The 21505-nt window shown below is 40.2% G+C and overlaps 1 protein-coding gene across 4 annotated transcripts in view; it reads left to right on the top strand.

Annotated features, from left to right (window-relative positions):
- The window catches only part of esrrga (estrogen-related receptor gamma a), a 184640-nt gene that overhangs the window by 107285 nt on the left and 55850 nt on the right, over nucleotides 1-21505 (top strand). For all 4 annotated transcript variants that reach the window (XM_042396235.1, XM_042396332.1, XM_042396155.1 and 1 more), the window contains 2 exons: nucleotides 7560-7718; nucleotides 19717-20141. In XM_042396235.1, coding sequence (XP_042252169.1) covers nucleotides 7561-7718; nucleotides 19717-20141 — 583 coding nt within the window. In that variant the 5' untranslated portion in view covers nucleotide 7560. The remainder of the gene's footprint in view (nucleotides 1-7559; nucleotides 7719-19716; nucleotides 20142-21505) is intronic.

Genomic DNA, 21505 nt, shown 5'->3' on the forward strand with positions numbered 1-21505 from the left:
AATGGGACGAGCCTTGATGATGTGAATTTCTCTGATATATGCTCAATCCATCAGTGCCGTGTGTGTATGTGTGTGTGTGTGTGTGTGTGTGTGTGTGAGTGTGAGTGTGTCATGGGTCAATGCCGGCCTTTATGTGTTGAAAGAGCAGTAAGAGAGACCGTACCAGCTGTGACACACACTCACTGCAATTAGCCATTACACCACACTGGCGGTAAAGCTAAATGTGTATGTGTGTGTGTGTGTGTGGTTGTGTGTGTGATTGAATGCCAAAGCGCTGATTGAAAGAAGAGAGAGAGTGATATATAGTGAGAGGCAACGCCGCTCATCTCCTCTCCTTTCCCCGCTTCCCTCCCTCCACACTGCTCATCCGCTCATTCGGCGTTACCTGTCATCCATACGTCTCCGTCGTCCATACATCAAAATGTGCATTCATTTATTATGACTATTATCACTATCTATCAAATCATTTATGCCCTGACTAAGAATTATTCTTCTTACTGCTACATGCTGAGTTTTCTGCCTCTTTTCAAGCCTACTTTTAAGACTTTATTCAGCAGTGTAGGTTAGAGCGATGTGGAGGAAAAGGGGGGAGTCTTCTTTACCGCTGTCAGTGTCAAAAGTGCATTTTTATTTTCACTCTTTTATGACATTTTAACAGATCTTTTTACAAATCTGTCTGTTTGGTTTTAGAGAATATTGACTTAATTTGTTGCTTATTTAGAATTTTTGCTGTCACTGCTGTGGTCTTTATTGTTTCTAGTGAAGGAGTTACTAAAATGTGATTTCAACTGGTCAACTGGTAAACTATTGAGCTGCGCTTTAGATCATGGGATCAGTGTATACATGTGCGCGTGTGTGTGCACCCATCATGTCGTGCTCAGGGCTTCTAATGCTGCCTCTCACTCCTAATGGGAGGAGACAGCGGAGACTGGGCCACAATAGTGCAGATTTAGATGGAGAGGCGCCATGTGGGTGTAGAAGTGTGTGTGTGTGTGTGTGTGTGTGTGTGTGAGTTAAAGAGGATCGAGAGAATGATGCAGGTTCAAACATCTTGTCTGTCTTTTGCACCTTTTTTTTCTTTCTTCCTTTTTCCTGTCTCTCTTTCTGTGCGTCCATGGGGAGAGACCTATAGATTGGCTAGGCTGGTAGTTCTCTCCGTCTACATGTCCAGGCCTTGTATAGTATGATTAAATTGTCATTGTTTCGACAGTGTGTTAAAGACAAAAAAAAGGAAAGATACAGTAGAAAGGGAAAGAGATAAATAGTAAGAGAGAGAGAGAGAAAGAAATGGATGACCATGCCGCCTTCCGACTGACAGTGAAATATTCCTCCTCTCATCCTCCCATCATGCTTCATGTGTGTGCCTGATGGGGAGAGAATGACAGGCCAGCCCACCACCCCACCTCTCTCTTTAGTTTTTTTTTTTTTTTCATCTGTTTTCATTCTGTTTTCTCTTTCTGTCTCTTGTCTGTCATTTGGTATCTTATGTGGTGTAATTTACTTAATTTATCAAATGCATGTGGTGCATCCTTACTAAATTCACTGAGTTGTAATTCAATAACAATAAGCTCAAAGTTTCATGGATTTATGTAAACTTTAAAATACGTGTTTTTAGTGAAAAAACAATTACAAAACAGTTTTTTTTAACTTTACTTAATGTCGTATGAGTTTACTTTCTCGCTGTCTTACGTTCTCGCTCTCTGTCTAAAGCATTTTGTTTATTACAAATACAAACCAGCAAAACTTACTCTTGTGGTGAATATAAATTGGTATGTATTATGTGCCTGACTAAATAAAAGGCCGGATAAGAAACGTCCACGTTCCGTCGTATTATTGGACGAAAGATCTCTGACAAACCTGACGAACATCTAAAGCTGCATTTTTTAGGTTTTTATCACTACAGAAACAGCTCACCAGCACTTCTGGTTCTTTTTCCCTCAAATTGTGTACTAGTGTTAACATGTAAGTTATTGTTTGTGTAACACCGCATATTTATGTGTGGCCATAACAAAAAATGCGAAATGGGTACGGCCCTTGTCTCTGCGCGCGGTCATTGTGTGTATGAACACTGTCTGCTTAGGTCTGGACTTGACAAATTGTACTTGTGACGTTGCAAAAACAGCACATTTAATTTTTACATGTTCGTGTAAGTTAAGTGAAATATTTCACATAAGCTTGAGATTTTCAAAAATAGTTTTGGGCTACTCAAGGAGTGCCACAGTTGGCTTTTTACAACACAACTGTGAACAAACCAAAGAACATATCCGACAAAATGAAAGAGAACAAGACCCTTATATGCTGTATTTAGAAGTGCGGAAATGCCCACAGCTCCACTCACTTAAGTGACATTATACTCTTTAAGTATGCTGTAGTGTTGTTGTGTTGTTGACAGCTGCTTTTTAAAATTCATAAATCGTATTTTTTTCATTTTATATCTATTTTCTTGTTTTTGTGGAAAAAATATAAATATTTGACACTTGAAACAACCTCACACTGAAATGACAAGGTGAAAACCTTTTCAAAGTTTGTTAAAATATATATTCATATAAATCTATATATTGCATAGATTGAATATTATAAACACCCCTTGCCCTCAGGAGGTGCGTTCCTCTACGCAGCTGATCCGCACTTTTCTTCACCTCTTCCGATAATTCATTTCCCTTTTATCCCCTTCTTCCTTCACCATTCACCTCCCCACACACACACACACACTCCTCCTCTCCCTCCCCACACACCCCCTCCCTCGTGGAGCTGTCACCTTTCTGCACCCGCTCAGTCCCTATTAAGGCCGACAGCCCATCTGCCGCCTGCCCCGCTAACAGCTCCCGTTGCTAACGCTAACGTGCACACACATCCACATCCACTCAGACACACACATATAGCCTACACAGCGCTGCGTCGAACCCCACCTGCCCCGGTGCATGTGCAGACACGGGAGAAACACAGTCACACACATTTGTATATTAATGTTATTTATGCTTTCAGTATTTGTGATTATGTTATGATCATTTTAATATCCCCCTAACACGCGCACACACACACACACACACACACACACACACACACACACACAAATGTTAACATACCTGTGTCAGATTCTTTTATTAGACTTGATGTTTTGCAATTATTTTTGTCATTATTATTTAACACATTCAGACATTACATTGACATTTTAAGCAATTATCTGACATTATTATGCGGAGTAACTAATAATATACAGAATCTATGTGTGTATAGAGCAAGTCAGCAGTAATGTCTCACCACCTTTTCAAGGAGCCTAGTGAAGAAGAAAAAAATCAAGTGGGACAATTAAGTGTTAGAATAAAATGATCATGGATTTTATTCAGTCACACAGATTGCATACAGTTGTGGCAGAAAGCGTGTATTTATGCTCCGCAGAGGAGGTGGACTGAATCTCCTTGTTCTTTTCTGCGATCATTCTTTAAATGCCATCTTAGTTTTTTGTTTGGACATGGGTTCATATTTTTATATTAAACCTGTGAAACCATGTTTATGAAGCAACATTTATGCATATTTATGGATATTCATTGCATATGTGACTGGAAGACATCACACTGCCCTGACTAGTGGGGTAATTAGGTAGGGCAGTTGCAGCCCTGTGTGTGTGTGTGTGTGTGTGTCTGTGTGTGTGTGTGGTGGCATTTGCTCCCTTCAGGGATAGGTGCGTTTTGCATTAGCAAGAATGGCAACTGTCTCATCAATCACTGCATCACCATGTCACACACACACACACACACGTAGACACACACCCACACCCACACACACACACACACTGTGTCATGGTCATTCTGTTCACAGATGGGCTAGCAACACATGAGCGAGTCACTGAGCATCAGAAAGACACCCATGATCTCTCTACTTTTACACACACACACACACACATACACAAACACGTGTGCGTGTGTGTGTGCTGGTGCCGCTTACACGTACTGACAAGAGCGTGAAATAGGTTAGGTAGAATCATATAGGTTAGTACTCTTCGCCTTTATTCTCTCTTTTTACCTTGTACGAATGTTTATGGATACATGAGCTATTTCTTCTGTGTATGCATAAGTACATTTTACAGTTTTAAATGCGTAAAAGGAAAGGTTCCCTAAAATAATCTGGATAATCTTTTTGGGTAGAGAAAACTGTTTTAACTTGTTAAATTTTAAATTCCATTTTATGCATTATAATACAATGCGTGTATTGTACTTTTTTCATGTATTGAATAGAATTACAAACCGCCTTCTATGTCTTTAAATGATTGTCTACTTTCAATACAAAATTTTACATCCTCTCTAATTTCAAGATGCCTTTTAGGCAAATTTAATCTTCTGGAATGAATAAAGGAAAAGAAACAATATCCGATTACCTTGCCATAAAGTATAATGTAATAAAACAGAATCTCTCTTTGTAATCCCTAACAGTTTTAGTGTCTGGGTTAATGCAAGTGGCAGACTGGAATGGATTTCTGCAGAATCAAAAAGCCTTTTGCTGGTTAGATGAAATACTGCAATAATGATTTATTTTAAAACTTGGTAAAGCATTAAATGATTTGTACTCTAAAATGGCATCTTACGGATCATGGTACTGAATGAGGATATAAAGCTAAAAACAGTAAACAGTTCTTTTAATAGCTTGCATGTGACTCGAAAAGCAGGGAAGGGGATTCAAACTAACGACATCACGTGTACACGGTACTGGATGTACCTTAGTCCGGTGTGACACCAGGACACTCCCTTATAAAAAAAGCAGTATTAAGTGTTGCCTGTCTATATAGCATTGTGACACCGCAACCAAAGCCAGTAAGTGTCTGAAGCAGCAGCAGCAGCAGCAAGATATCGATTCCTCCTATTCACCAGAGTGGAACTAAAACCTACATATTACACACCCTGGCCCTCCAGCTCTCGCTGAGCCAACCCAGCTCTTGCGGATGGATAGAGGGACGGAAGGAGGGATGGCTGTCAGACGAGTGATTGGTCTGTCTACCTGTCTGTCTACCTGGCCCTCACCTAAACAGGAACCCATGGTGGGACAGCATCACATGCATACACACAGATGTCTGTGTGGTGTGTGTTTGTGTGGTAAACATGTGTTTATTAATCGGTCTGTGACCCATACCGACATCTCTGCTCTGTTTACTGATACACTACACACAGGATTTGGTAATGATGGAAAAATACAGCAAAATCAACACTACAATAGCAACAAAGAAATAAGAACAATTAGAAGATATTTCATTCCATCGCACAGGAGAAAGTTTTCCCAGGTGGTTTGATTGACGTGTTTGGTGTGAAAAGATTAGCCAGTGTCTTCAAACGCGAAAGCGTTACTGTTTCTATCTGTAGACTTGCTCGGCAACTTTCAACATTAAATATGAAAAGTAATTGATTTCCCAAAGCAAGCGTAATTATTTTACGTACATTTTTTTTTCTTTTTTTTTTTCTTTTCTTTTAAGCAGAAACAAGCAAATATTCATAATGTCAAGCACAGGGATGCTTCAAGCATTACCTGCAGGCATCTGTTGTACATTTTACATTATTTTAGAAGCAGCACTTTATTACCAGTTGAGTTTTGATATCTGTTCCCCACTCTGAATTGGTTTCTGTATTTTCTATATTTTTGTCCTCCTGTAATAAAGTGCTTTACTTCCCACCAGCCTTGTGCCATTGTCCCCTGATAGTTTGGTTTAAATGTAGGCCACCCAGACAATTTTATTACAAACCCTGCCTTCTCTCCTCCCCTTTGACGTCAGCTGTAAGAAGTGTCCCTTTTTTCTTGCACTCCGTGTTATTTAATTAATTTATTTCTTGCAATGGATGATTTTGATTCTGTTGCCTGCAGTGACCTTATCACCCTGGCGACAGCTCCTCCCCTGACGACAGCGCTGGGTTTGAATGGCAGTTAGCAGTTCTTCTCTCGGTGCTTTTACTTTTATATTCCCTCAGCCTTTTCCAAAGCCCAAACTGGTAAAAGTCCTTTGACGTTAAACACAGCCAGGGTGCGCTCCAGTTAGCAGCCTGACGCATCAAGTGCATGGGCATGCGCACGCACAGACAAATGTATTTTGCAGGAATTTTCTAGGACCAAGGTCTCATGTACTGGTTTAAAGTCACAACCCATCCTCAGTGCATCTGTTGGGCTGACAGCTGTCTGTCTGTCTGCCTGTCCACGGTGCTCTCAGCATGTCAGCCTTTGTGTCAGTCTGTGTTTGTGCATCTTTTCGAACCTGTCTGTGTTTTTTCTGTCTGTCTGCATACCTGCCTGTCTCTTTTTCTGCCTGTGCTGAGTAGTTGCAAACTCATATAACTGTTTGCTGTATAGCTGTTTATATTTACTGCAGGCATACAGACAAGCTAAATGTGTATGTATGAATATGTGTGTGTTGTGCGTCCATTAACTACATTTATAACATTTGGCATTGTGTTCAATTAATTTGTCTTTGTCTTCATTTTAGAATGAACTTTTCTCGGTATACTTTTTTTTTTCCTTTTTATTTCAATTTCTTTTATTTTATTTCCATTTTCTTTTTTTATATCGAAGAATAGTTTGTGTTCAGTAGCTGGAACTAATGTAAACAGGCAACGACACAGATATGTTTGCAGTTTTTAAAACTGTTTTTCATTAGGCTTTTTTTTCTCAAGTTGTGTTACATTAATTTGCACTATTTTAATGTCCCTGAACAATTGAAATCTATTTGTCCTTTTATAATAGTCTTTACATTTTAAAGCCGGAGTGCAGGACTTTTGTTTCCCCTTTCTGGCAGTGAGAGTAATTACAAAAACTCTATTGACACGTGCTTACGTCTCCGCTATAGCCTATTCTGTCCCTACCGTTGCGGCTGTAAAACGGTGGATGAATTGTTTTGAGCGTCAAACAACCCCTGCTAACTGACTCTTTTCACTATCAGAATTTGATCCATTCTGTCCAATAACATTTTGAAAGTCTAGAAGAGCCACACGATTAAATTATTTTATCCCAATTCAAGTTAGCAGAGGGATAACTGGCGGAAGTCTCTAGCGAGCATGCGCAAGGGCGTGAATGTAACAGACGTTCATTTATATGTAAAAGTTCTGCACTGCAGGTTTAAGAACTTGTTCATTCTCTTTGAACATATTGTGTATCTTTTACTTGATGGTTAACCCATTATGACCTAAGGCGCCCTCTAAAAAAAACATTCTAAAACCTAAAGCATTGTTTGAAATCAACCTCCTACAACTTGAGGCTGAGAGGGGCTAAGAAAAAGAAAAAGGCATCCCCTAATGCATTTCGTCTTCCCCGCGCGTATTTCAGCAAACCACGATGCATTTCATCAGTCACGTGTCTCGAAAACGATGACATGATCTAAAACACGCTCAAGTGCCTCCGGCTCTAAAGGGAGAAGCACGCAAATGTTGCATCCGGTCTTAATGTGTTGAATTAATCCAACGCTTCCAAGTAGCATTAAGTCTCAGCTGGTCTTTTCCACCTGCTGTTTCTCTACCTTTTTCTGTTGCACTGATTGTACAGTGTTTTCACCACTGCCCCTCCTTCTCTCACTTTGCACCTGCATACAGAATGAACTTATCGAAGGGGCCATTGGTGAACAGCAGCAGTGAAGATAACTCCAAGTCAACTTATGGTAAATGCGGCGCTGGCGCCTGGAGGATGCACCAGAGCTACGATCCACTGGAGGCCAACCACATGAGAGACGCACATGCCCTCTACAACCCCAGGTAAGACAGAGAGATGAGAAGACGAAAGACACAAAACCTACTGAAAGAGAGTGAGTGAAAGAAGTAAAAGAAAAAGGACTTGTTGAATCAGTGAATCTGTTAGGTTCAGTTTTACACAAAAGTCTAACTTGACCTCTATAAATCTCAGATGAAAGGAAAAGAAAAAGCAAGCACTTTGAGACGTCAAAAGCCAGTGTTTTTAGTGGTCTGTGTGTGTGTGTGTGTGAGTGAGAGTGAGAGAGACAGAGAGAGAGAGAGAGAGAGAGAGAGAGAAACAGCACTGAGAGAGGTAACCTTTCTCTATAATCTACAGTATTCAAATGTGAGGGTTATTTTTTTGTGCCTGTCTTTACATTTCTTAATTTTCAGTAGTATTTTGAATTTTCAGCATACACTTTTTTATTACTATATCAGCCTTTATGATAAGCTGCTCTGCTTTTGTGTCACCGTGAGCAAAATTACTCCAAAAGCAGAATCATCTCTTTCAAAGTATAGCCATGAACAAAATACTTTTAGTGGGCTGTATTTTCCCTTGTATGTAGCCATGTTAGTATGATTTATTTTCCTCACTGTGACATCAGGCACAGAGAAGGGATTTGTCCATGGAGTGGTCCAGTCTAAAATTCAAGCTTTAACACTTTTTGCTTGTTAGGCTGCTAAAACTACAACAACAACAAAAACGCTGTCTCTTCTGAATAGTGTGTTCCTTGCATCTTTTACCTCTTTTTCCTTTTTTTGTACAAAGTCAAAAATGAAATTTTAATTTTTAGGATAGTGCACTAATGAAAAGACTGAATACCTGGACCACCCTAGTGGCCACTGCTCACCTATCTTCATTTTGTTATATTTCTACAGTGTATACGAGTATCACAAGAAAGTGGGATTCAGCTTCTGGCTCAAGGACACTTCAGTAGTGCAAATGCGTCACAGCACAGAGGCTTTAAATCATATAATGGTTGAAGGACAGTCACTTTACTATAACAGTAATCCCCCATTCCATCTGCGTATGCAATAAAACTTAAAGCATGAAGCACTTCAACCAATTTCGTTTAAAGTTTTCCACTGGAAATCAGTTTCTAGGTTTGTGTCGTTGAAGGCAGGTGAAACTGAGGGCTGCTATGGTCCATTTTTAGAACATAAACTGTAAATACGCTGCTTGTTTCATGTTAAAACACAGCAAATGTGTGATGCATGAAACACACACACACTTTCTCTCTCTTCATATTCTTCCTCTCTCTCTCACTGCCGCTTTCTCTCTCTGTCTTTTAATCATTCTAACTTTCCCTGGATAAGAGATAAAGCCACATGCCCAGATTGCAAAACTATAATTGTAAGTATGTGTTTTGTATATAATTAGCATAATGCGGGTTTATTGCACTATTATATGCAAATGTACCTGAGTATATGACAAGTGGACCTATTGCTGTATATTTATATTTTCTTATATATTTTTTCATTTGATCCTGTCGTGAAGAAGCTCTAGTAATGTTTTTAACCAACATTGCTGATTCCTTCATAGCAAGAAAGTGCTCAAATAAGCTTTCCAAACACTTAATTCGTCGGTCTACAATGAAGAATCTCAAAATATGTTAAACCTTTAGTCAGGAGTCATGTCACTCATTTTTGTGACCAATCAACATTGTTGTATTATTGCACAGCCTATTCAAACACTATTGATAATTTCATTGTTAGGCTTTTGTAAAGCCCTTTAATTTTTAAGTGTGTGTGTGTGAGTGTGTGTGCGTCTGCCTGTGTGTGTGTGTGTGCTTGTGTGCACTGTAGACTGGGAAGTCTTAGTCCAATAGGATTTTAGGGTTAGTCTGGGTCAAGCCAATTAGAGGTCTGGCAAGCCATTCTCACGCAGACTCTCAGCCAATCACCAAGAGGAGTGTTACTAGCACAATGCAAGTGTGTGTGTGTATGTTGGCAGACAGTAGACTCTGGTGATGAGAGTTGTAAAGGTTTGCCAAGGGCTAGGGAGTCACGCCATGGCTTGAAGTCATACACTACATTCGCACACACGGATAGACACACACACACCACACTCCGAAGTGGGGAACATTATTTCCCCTGCATTGGATCAAGTTTTGGACCAAGTTAAAACAAACTAGAAATTACATTGTAATTGTGCATTCGAGTGCCAAAACTATGCCAAGCATCAGATGTGACACAACAACAATAGTCCCCGGTTGGCGTATGATAATAACAATAACGATGCAGGAATATGAAAAGATATTAATCAGAACAAAAAGGCCTCCTCCTTTTCAGTTTACTGTAAAGAATATGCTCACAAAAGGCCTTTATCACTCACAAAAGTTTGACTTCTCGCTGTCTGTCTGTCTGTCTGGTCCGTTCTATTCGAGTGTCCTAGTAAACCATGACAGTGTGACAGTGAGCCAGCACGCACAATACCAGCACCTTGAAACTGGAGCAGCTCAATGGAATTCAGCCATCACTCATTTGATTAAATATACCCATGCTTTTCCCACTGTGACTTATTTTGTTTTTAAAACAAACGGCACATTAACGAAATACATAATTAGGACCTTAAACATAAAGATGAAGGTAAAATACCTGTCACCTCATCTCAACTCACCCTTTCACACAAACAGACTTGCATGCGTCTTTTTACACATACACACAAACACACACACACACAAGCAGTATAAGATCACATGAACGCTCACTCCGGGATATCTGACCTCCAACTGTGTTGATGGGATTTATTCACACTATTTACATACACACTATCACACTATCACACACACATACACACTCACACACATACACACATGGTGCATTGGGTTAAAGACAAAAATCTGAAGTCAAATTTCTCTCTTGGCCAAAATGTAAAAAAAAAAGGTTAAGGTCAGAAAAAACTACATGAAAATGCATGTAAATTGTCATTAATTATCTGTTGTTACCATGAAGAATGGCATTTTCTTTTCATATCATATGTCGCTCATATAATCCATCAAAAACCTCATTGTTTTATATAAAAATAACATTTAAAAGTTTAATTTGCTTTGTTTTCTGAAGACTTTGCTATAAAAAAATCTTTTTTGAATTCTGAAGAAATTCTTAATTTGTTTTTGGAGATCTGCAGTTTTCATTGGGCGGCAACAATATTATTCCTCTTTTTATTTAGGCCATCAAACCATGGGAATGTGATTAATGTCAGCCAGCCAGAGAGCGCTTGAGCACACACACACACACACACACACACACACACACACACACACACACAAACACACTTTGCTGTAAACTGAGCCCAATGTAATCATAATGATAAAGCAGATTGCCTTAACACACAGATGGGCCTCCCAACAGCTCTGTATGTGTGCGTGTCTGTATGTTTGTGTGTGTGTGTGTGTGTAAGTGTGGACAACGCTGATTGGATTGCAGATTTATAGAAGAGGATTACTGCTGGAGCAAAGAGAGAGAGAGAGAGAGAGAGAGAGAGAGAGAGAGGGTTTCAGACACTCACCTCTCATTAACTTCCACCCCCTTCACCTCAACTCGCCTTATCCTCAGTCATGGACAAACACACACACACACAAACACAGAAACGTTCACAGCTAAGATCTCCGTGTCAGTGCAGCACCTAATTTTTTTCTCCACGCAATGTCAAATTGATGATTATAAATTAATTTCGGCTTTAAAATGTTCCGTCAAAACTTAAGAGACAGACAGAAAGACAGACACAGGCAGAGACAGTGGGCACTCCAGCAAACCTGATTATGACTGGATGTGAATTAGATTCCCTAACAGATGGTCCAGGAGCGAGGCTGTAAGGTGCATCAGCCAGCAGCGAGGGGAGGGAGAAAGGGGAGGAAGGAGGGCAGGGGGGGGGGGAAAGAGAGGGAAGCTAAGGCAGAGAGGACAAGTGTCAACAGCATCTGGTGACAATACAGATCAATTCTGTATCTCCAATATTTGGCAGTGGCTTTTTGTTTTGAATCATACAATGTATTTGGGCAGTGTGGGGGGGAGGGGGGCTCATAACCTATAACATTCTTTCTTTTCTTATTTTGCATCATGCTTTTCAATCAAAAAAAAACCTTCTATAGGTTGAATCTCTACCACATTTTTATAAATGTATAATATTAACAGAGTGTTATATATGTTTTTCTTGTTTCTAGTGCCGTACTTTATATAAGATTGGTTGTTCAATTTAAAAGTAAGCAGCGAGCTGAGCCTGTTTAGGAAGGATTTTCTCAAATTTTACAGATGCTGTGCATTATTGTACATACTCCTACTCTGCTTCTCTCTCCTCCCCTTTGATGGATAGGTGTAAATCATCACAATCCTGTTGTGACAGCCCAATTTCCCCAAATCTGATCTGCTTAAAGAATGCATCTTTGACGCTCTACTCGCTTGCCTCTCCTCTCCTCTCCTGCATTTCTTTTTATCCTCTCTTACACTTTTTTTCCACCCTCACTCCATCAAATATACTACCGTTGAACTGCACACACTCATACTCTCTTTCTGTCTCTCCTCTCTTTTGCAGCATCGCGCTCACTTTTCCCATTCCCTCCTTGTCTGTTTTCCTCATCCTCCCTTCCCTCTCTCTGCCTCCCTTCCGTGTCACATTTGAAAGCCCTGTCATATTTACTAGAGTGGAAATCCTCTTTCACCATCTGCTTAATAAATCCGATGGGGGGATATTTTGTTTTTTTAAGCACTTTTTTATTATACGTCTGCGCAATTTCATTTGATACGGCACCTTGCCCAGGTCTCTATCTGTCTCAGTACAAGGAGAGCCGCACATCTCACTGTACACAAATGGTTGAATGTGTGTACGTGTGTGTTTGGGTGTGTGTGTGAATGAATGCGTGTCAGCCACAATGCCAAGTGTCTGTAAGTGTTTGGAAGGGCTGTTGCACTCCTATGCTTAGTTACACTGGTAATCCACACACACAACTCACATGCACACACACACACACACAGACGAACACTAACCTTGATCAATGACCTTTCTTTTATAAAAGAACCAGCCTACAATTTATATCCCTGTATACCCCCTGCACAAACATTTCCCACCAACATTATCTGAATAGCCATCAATTGCATCAATTCAAATTTATTTTGTTAATCATTTAAACTAATTAGATATGCTTATATATATTGTTCTTGAATGACATATTTTTATCAAGGATTAGTAACTACAAGTTTGCCACATCCAGTATCTTCTATAATAGGTTTAGCTAACAAGAGGATGCATTCAGTAATTTCATTGATTTCCACTCTTCAGCCTTTCCAGTAAAAGGCTGGAGGTCACCACAAGTACATGGTATACAATTTAGTCTGCCAAGCCCCAAAATAGAACTGGATTATCCATCAAATTTGCAGTAATTAATGTATTTATTATTTATTTATTTCATTAAAATATTTTAATGTAGTTAAGACAGTTTGTGGTAACTGTACACCTCACCTGCAGCACCGAATGGAGTTGAGCTGTTTTAGAGGTTTGAAGCACTGTTCTTACAGTAGACAACCACCCTTACAAATACAATGACACACAGCAGATAAAAGAGACACAGAGGAAAGAGGGGGGAAAGAGAGAGAGAGAGGGAGACAAAGAGAGAGGTAAGGAGAGAGAGAGAGAGAGAGAGAGAGAGAGAGACATGGTGACAAAGATAGTGCTTGGCAGCAACACACTTATCAGCTACTGCTCCACAAGAAAATGACCTAAATCATCAAGATTCCCATCTGACACACACACACACACACACACATACATACATACATACAGGTTTTACAGTGCACTGCCTTACGTTTCCGCACTGAACAAGCTCAACCTCCTCATGTCTTTTCACTTAAATAACTACACGAGCACAGACGGACTCTCAAATCTAAATCGTCCTTTATACAGACCTCTGAGAGGAAAAGAAATTCCCCTCCAAATTTAGAATAAAATCACCTTTTATGAGAAGAGAAAAGGACAGAACAGAAGGAAAGGAAGAATGGACACAGTTTTAACACCTGTCTCTGTGATGATTGAAGACACATGAAGTGCATTGATATCACCAGACTCAACATGATGTTCCTTAGTTTGCAGTTTACAGTTTTGGAAAGCACATAATTCTTAATCGATAGCATTTGGCTGAGCTTGCCCTGTGTGTGCTGTCTCCCACTGTTTATCCATTCACATCTAGAAAATGTGTGTGCGTGTGTGTGTGTAAACTTTATAAACCCCAGGATGCATCATAACAGATTTAGCCTCACTAGTGTGCCCTTTGTAAGTCTTACCCAATTCATGTCACACCTTTTTGAGTGTGTTTGTGTACTGTTTTTGGATTGTTGTGTGCAGAAAAGGTGTGTCTGTGTTTGTCACATTAAGATTCATACGTAGAAGGAGTCAGTGTCTAAACACACACACACACACACACATATACACTCAGGAATATAGGCACACACTCACATTTCCTCTCCTCTGTTGGTCTTTAAAGCCCGACAGCCCATTGGGCAGAATGTGTTTTAGCCATTATCACATTGATTGTATGTAATCAGGGGTTTATTCTGCAGCCAATGAAGTGAATTACAGGTTTCCTGCCCGACTAACACTGTAACAATTGATCTGCTCCCTGGCGTGTGTGTGTGTGTGTGTATTTGTGCGGGGTGTAAGGTGGTGTGTGTGATGGGGTGTGGATGTACGAGAAGCAATGATAGAGTGTGTTTGTGTGTGAGAAGTAGAAACAACGAGAGAGAAGAGAGAGATTGAGACCCAAAGAGTGCAGGAAAGAGAGGGCGAGAGAGAGCTCAGTAGGAGGGAGAGTGGTTTAGATTGACTATCGCTGTTGGATTTTTTATTTTTTTTTATTCATTTTTGTCCCCGGTAACAACTATAATCATGGACACACTGTGAGTCTATGGAGCTAAACTCAATCCCACACAAACATACCAACACTACACAGCAACACACAGCTTATTTTTTTTTCTCTCTGGCACTGTATTTCTCTGCCTTTTAACTATGCACACACCTTACACAATGCACACGTAAAAACACAGATTCAATTACACACACAAAAAGATTTTGTCCATGTGTTTGTGTTTTTTACCTGTCCCAGGTCTGTTCAAGTATGTTCTAACTGTAATGTATTTAACAACAGTGGCAAACTTACTCCTTTTTGAACCAATGTGTGCAGTTAACAAGTCAACCTTACATGTGTTTTTGTGCTTTGGTGAACACACTCACCAGCGCATGTATCGAACTGACAAGCTGACAAGAGGTCCAACAACCCTCCACAGATAGGAGTACGTTGAAGAAGGGAGTAAAATAGAGATAGAGAGAGAGAGCAAAGAAATAAAAATAAACACAGTGAGTGTGAGGGCTGAAAAAGCAATTCAGTCTATTGATGGAATCATTCTATTCATTTGACTATGGAAATGTAAAAGCATTTTTGCTCCTATTCCCCTCCTTACTCCATTCTTTCATTCAGTGTATTTTCTTTTCTGTCTTCCATCCTTCCTTCACTTCCCCTCCCTCTCAAACCATTGCCAGTATCATCTAGATAGAATTGTGTAAGGTTTTTTCTGTCTTTCTTCTTTTTTTTTTTTTTTTTTTTTTTTTTGCTTATTGGACTGTGTTCTTATCAGCATCGAGAGCACAATGCTTGGTGTGATGGAAAGGTATTAGCCAACCCGTGGTGGCTACATTGTCAGCACTTCTTCCTTCTCTGTCTCTATTGCTACCACTTCTCTTTCCTCTCTGTTTTTTTTTTCTCTCCTCCTGCTTAGGTTCTCTTCTTATGTTTGTCAAGATGTAGTCAATGCATTTTGTACCCTGTTTATTTACAAAATTTACTTAAAATTATTGGTAAAACAAAATGTTTCAGATTAGAATTTAACTAAAAAACTTTAATCCTCTTCACATAAAAATCATTTTTATTTGCTATGATAACATTTTTTCTCACTGATGTACAGCAATTGTTGTGCTCTGGAAACATGTCAACTGAATGTTATCTAATCTCTGGTTCGGAAGTGAAAGGTGAATGATAAAATGAAACCCAAACTGCCCGTTGTGAGCTCCTATTCAATTCAAAGCTACTCTCTGTTTCAGTGATGACTTCTCTTCTCCTCTTCTCTCCTCTCTTCTCTTCTCTCTAATGTACGGGGGGCAAAATCTGTTTGGAGTTGTTTGCGGATGAGTTTGTGTTTATGGCTGCCATCTAGCGAGGCAGTCGTACAAAGATTGTATGTAATAAAAGATTGCGAGTGTGCACAGAAACACGGACTGAGGGAGCACAAGTGAACATCACAGTGACACAGAGTGAGGCCGAGAGTAGTTGGCCTAATACGATGATTGTATGTTTGTCCCTGCCAGTTGTCAGGGAGCTGCATCAGCCCACCACTCTAATGACAGCTTGTCATACTAAAGGGGCCCACCTTCCTCCAAAAAAAACACTCCTTTCCTTTTCTGGCTTTAGCCTTCCTTCCTTTCTTTCTTTTTTTGGTGGACTTTATTCTATTCTATCTCTTTCCATGGATCCACATTGTTATCTGTCTTTCATGAGTGCCACGTTTTCCTTCAAGAAGTGAGAAATGAAAAAAAGAAATAGGAACGGAGAGAAAGAGAAAATGACAGGGATCGACCTGGAAATGGAGACAAGGGAAGGTGGTAATCTTTTTGGTTTGCCCGTGTGTGTGTGTGTGTGTGTGTGTGTGTGTGTGTGTGTGCGTGCGTGCATGTTCTCCCTTAGTAAGGGACAGGTAAATAGGCCTGCTGAATATTTGATGTCCGCAGGAACTAAACTGCAGCCCCTTTTGTCCCCTTGCTTTGGCTGTCGGAAACAGTCACATATCTAGTTGACATCATGAATACACTGTGTGTGGTCAATTTTATTTTGGACACTAATCCTAAAAATATAAACCTTCATCTATCAACTGTCAGACCTCACTCTGATTTACAATGAAGTCTTAAATGGCTGAAGAGAAAACTTTCTGTCACTCCAGAAAAATTACATTTTGGAAGAAAGTGTCCACCGGTAAGTCTTTTTTTGTATGTAAAGCCAAAATGTAGCTGCCATCTAGACATTACGTGGAATTTCTTTTTGAAATTACGCAATTCATCTAAATATTGAATAAAAGAAAGGCTTATTTTTTGAAAAATCCAGTAAAAGAAAGAAAAATGATAAGATTAGTATGGCAATTTATAATAATTTGAGAACCCAAAAAGAGAAGAAAATGAAATTCAAAACCCTTTCTGACAGAATCAAGCAAAACAGCTAATACTAAAATCTGATTACTGCTTTTCTTTGTGTTTTACTGTAATCATCTCATAACACATAGCTCACGTCTTAAGCACACAGCTCAAGCCTTTTCCTCTTTATATAAATCTTTTTAAACACTTAAAAACATAAAGAATTGATAAAAAAAAAAAAGAGACCCAACCCCTTCCTTCTCTCTCCACACTCATCTGAAGAGCAGACAGGCACAATAAGACTGCTCTTTCAGCACTGAGCCGTCGCTACATAGCACCATAATTATACTGATAACATACATACATAAATGCATTCAACCTCTCACTCGGCACAGTGCACTGGCTGATTTCTTAATCTTCTTTCCTCTACTCCTCTCCTCTGCACGCATGTCTTCTTTTTATTCTTTTTATTCCTCCCCCTTCGACTGCCATTATTTTTCATTTATAAGCAGAGTGTGTGTGTGTGTGTGTGTGTGAGAGAGAAAGAGAGCACAGAGGAAAGATGTGAGGGAGGGAGAAAATGATAGAGGAAAAGAGAGGGACACTGAGCAAAGAGGAGGAATAGAAAGGGAAAGAGAAAGCCAGATAGATGAGAATTTGAGAGAGAGAGAAGGAAAAAAAAAACGGCTGAGATCTTTTGGCACTTAAACTCTTTCACTTAATGGTACTCAGAGGGATTGACAGTAGAAGGGAGGGGACACAAAAGAGCATAAAGAGTGAAAAAGGAGAGATTAAATCATCACCATCACATCATCTACTTAAATGCGTCTGCTCTCTTTTTCTGTCACCAACGTGTTTTGTCACCACTCACTAGACGAACCTGTGCGATCTCTCTTTATCCCATCAATCTTTCCAACATTTACATTTATTCCTGTCCCTCCATTCACCTCTTTGTCACTTATTCTGGTACCTTGTATGTTTCTGTCTCTCCCTCTGTATCCCTCTATCAACTCTCTTATTCCTTTTTTTTTTTTTTTTACCTCTCTTCCTCTTTCTTGATCTGTATCCAAACCTTTCTCACCATGTTTCTCACTCTGAAATGAAGGCCTACCTTAGAATCAGATAAATGGATTTATAGACATTGGTGAATACCACAAAGCCACGATTAATGGAGTCACTGAATTAGACGAACTTGCAGGGAGGGGAGGGAAGAAGAGGTGGAGGGAATAAAATATATGATGAAAACGGGGGGGAAAGGCCAGAGTATTGTGCACTGTAAATGTCACGGCATCTTATGAAAGCAAAAGTTGATTTAAAATAAAACACTGAATTTTTGAGAAATTAGTATTTAGCCTCATAGTATCTGTATGAAAAAAGCAGCTTTGCCTCATCTTGTTGGGCATCAAACACATTAACGCTCTGGTGCAAATTAAAAATTAAACAAACAAAACTGCTGTCTGTCATTTGGCTACCATCATTCATCACAGCCAACTCCTCCTTCTCCCATTCTGTCTGTCTCTTGCTTTGGCTTTCTGTCTGTCTGCCTACCTGTTTTCCTTGTCTATATCCATTCCCTGTTCCCCCACCCTTCCCTCTCCCAACCGGCTCTCCATTCTTCGTCAAGGCGCTGTCTGTGTTTTATGGGTCCCTGTAGAACAGGGATCTTTTACAGGCCGACTGGACTTTAGAAGCCCCTCGTTTAGCAGCATCCTGCCTTAATTAAAAACCCCTTTTGTGCTTTCTGCCTTTAACAATGAAAAGAGAGAGAAGGGAGGGAGGGCAAGGTTAGAGGGAGAGAGAGTGGTAATGCAAAGAGAAAGAGAGTGGGCCTGAAGAGAGAGAGAGAGAGATGGCAGTGAATGGGAAGTGATAGGGAGACAGGCAGATAGATAGTAAGGTAGACAAAGGGAAGGATGGAGAGATATGGACAGAGAGAAGATAGCTGTTAATTACATCTGCCATTAACAAGACACTAGTCAGCCTCCTTAAGGAGAGGAATAAGGAAAAGCAGAAGAGGAGAGAAGGGAAGGGAAGCAGAATATAGGAAGTGAGAAACAACAGAGAAGGACATAAGACTCTTATTTATCAGTTCAACACTGATACATAAAGAGATTTTGTTTTTTGTTTTGTTTTGCAGGGCTTCTCCTAACTTCTGAAACTGTGTACTTGAATATGTGCATGTATGAGTGTGTGTCTCTCCGTGTGTGGGTGTGTATGTGAGCATCATATATGTGTGAGGCTGTCTTTGGGATGATTGAGCAGCAAAGAGGCTGCTTACTGATTACCTTCATGTAGAACAAGCCGCTATTGACTGGAGAGTGACGGATGACCGTCGGCCCCCAAGCATGTGCATGTGATTGTGTTACTGTGTGGTACTGTAGATGCCTCTCAGCTACTCTCATGTACACAGGGTTCCCGTAATGAGCCACAATATTTGTCTTTTCTAGTTTTTGTCTGTCTTTAATTGTCTCTTTTTTTCTGTTTTCTTTTCTCTCTCTGTACATGTCTCTCTATAATTTATCTTAAAAAAAAGAATAAGAAACAAACAATGACATCATGTGATGGATGGATTGTGTGTGTGCATGTCTGTAGCTTGCCAGGCTATGAAAAAGCATAAATCCATCATAGAAAGTGACAGTGAGGAAATTCGACAGCATCAGAACAAATGATTGCTATAATCAGAATAAATCCATTTGGGGTTAACCCAAATGCAACATTTTGCTATTTTCTTGCTGTTCCAGAGAGCAAAAATGTATTTATATGATTGAACATCGCTGTAACTGTATCCTTTCCTGCTCTCTTCTAGCTCTGCCTTTCCTCTAACCCTTCCTTCTCTTTTCTGTCTCCCTTCCTCAGGCTTCTCTGCAGAATGTCCAGTAAGGAGCGCCACCTTGAGTCCAACTGTCCGTCCTCTTATATAAAGACTGAGCCGTCTAGTCCTGCCTCCCTGACTGACAGTCTAAACCATCACTCCCCTGGTGGCTCCAGTGACGCCTCAGGCTCCTATTCGTCCACGATGAACGGCCACCCCAATGGCTTAGACTCCCCGAGCCTTTATGGCTCCAACGCAGGGCCCCTGGGTCCTGCCGGTGGCCCCGGATCAAAGCGCTATGAGGACTGTTCGTCAACTATTGGGGAAGATTCACAGATTAAGTGCGAGTACATGTTGAATTCAATGCCCAAGAGGCTGTGTCTGGTGTGCGGGGACATTGCGTCAGGGTACCACTATGGAGTGGCATCCTGCGAGGCCTGCAAGGCCTTCTTCAAACGCACCATCCAAGGTTGGCTTCCATTTTTACTTTCTGTCTGTAATAATCTCTTGTCTGTCTACAATTCTGTCTCTGTGTGTATTTCATGCTATGTCAGGTTCACTATCACAGGTTTGCTTTCACATATTTGTCTCTTCTTGGATTAGTTCAGCTTTAGTGGATCTGTTTTCTTCTTTTTCAAAACTGGTGTAAGTGAAGATTTGGGTCTCTGTCTTTTTAAAATAATATATATGTTAATATGTATAATTATATAAATTAATACTTTTGTGACATCATAATGAGCTGTTACATGCTTTTTGGTGTTAAACTGACTGAAGAAAATTGACTTAGCATTTTTTAAGCTAGAGAGGTGTATGAAAGGTCATGAACACAGCACAACAAAAGAACACATTACAGGGTCGGCTGCGGAGGACTCAAGGTCAGAGGTTAACGGTGAAGATGTAGTGTTCTTCAAATTGAACTAAATGGTCTCCTTAAAAAGGCTCGAAATACTGCACACATAGCACCTTAAACATAAACTATGTCTTTTTTAAGTGAAATGCCAAATACACTCTCACACAGACACTTACACTTGAGCCATTATGTTGACCTCTTCTTCATTGACATACAGAATTTCCTTTTTGTGCTCACATTTTTGACCTTTGTGCCCTTAGTTGAAAGCAAAGAGAGGCAATGAAGAACAGACAAGGAGAGATCCAGGACATATGATAAAAGCCCCAGGCCAGATGTGAACCCAGATTTTTATGTGGTACATGTTTCTGCAAAGTGAGCCACCAGGACACCCACCATAGTCTATTTTTTCTCTCCACCTCTGCCGTTTCTCTTTCCGTCTTGCCTGCACATATGCACGCTCTCATACCAGCATCGATTCAGCTACAGGCACACACACCAACTCGCAGACACGCCCCCCTTTCACCCTCAACCTTGACCTCTTCTTCACAACAGCAACGAGTAATTTCCAGGTGGTATTTGCATTCCCAGATCTAGCTTCTAATGCCTCACAGGAAAAGTGTTAGCTATAAGCCTGTTGTCTAGGTGATAACATAGAGTCAGAGTAAGGTCAGGGGTCATGTCTAGGGGTCAGGAGTTCAGATTAGGGGGTAGAGGAGAGAAGGGATAGAGCAGTAATCCACATGATGAGAAGAGTACCAGGATTTAGGTCCAGTAATCCGCTCGTCTCTTGTTAGGGTTAGGAGTAGTCCAGGAAGTACACAGGTATTTGTACCATATTCTCACGATTTTGTTGGTATTCAATTAATACTTGACTCTCTCTCGACCATTATATCCTTCATTTACCCTTGTACACACAGTACAGGTCATTCTTACAAACAGCCAATTAGCCATAAAGCAAACCAGTTAGACAGCAGTTTGTTCAC

This window comes from Thunnus maccoyii, chromosome 1, assembly GCF_910596095.1.
Source record: "Thunnus maccoyii chromosome 1, fThuMac1.1, whole genome shotgun sequence".
Classification (NCBI taxonomy): Eukaryota; Metazoa; Chordata; class Actinopteri; order Scombriformes; family Scombridae; genus Thunnus; species Thunnus maccoyii.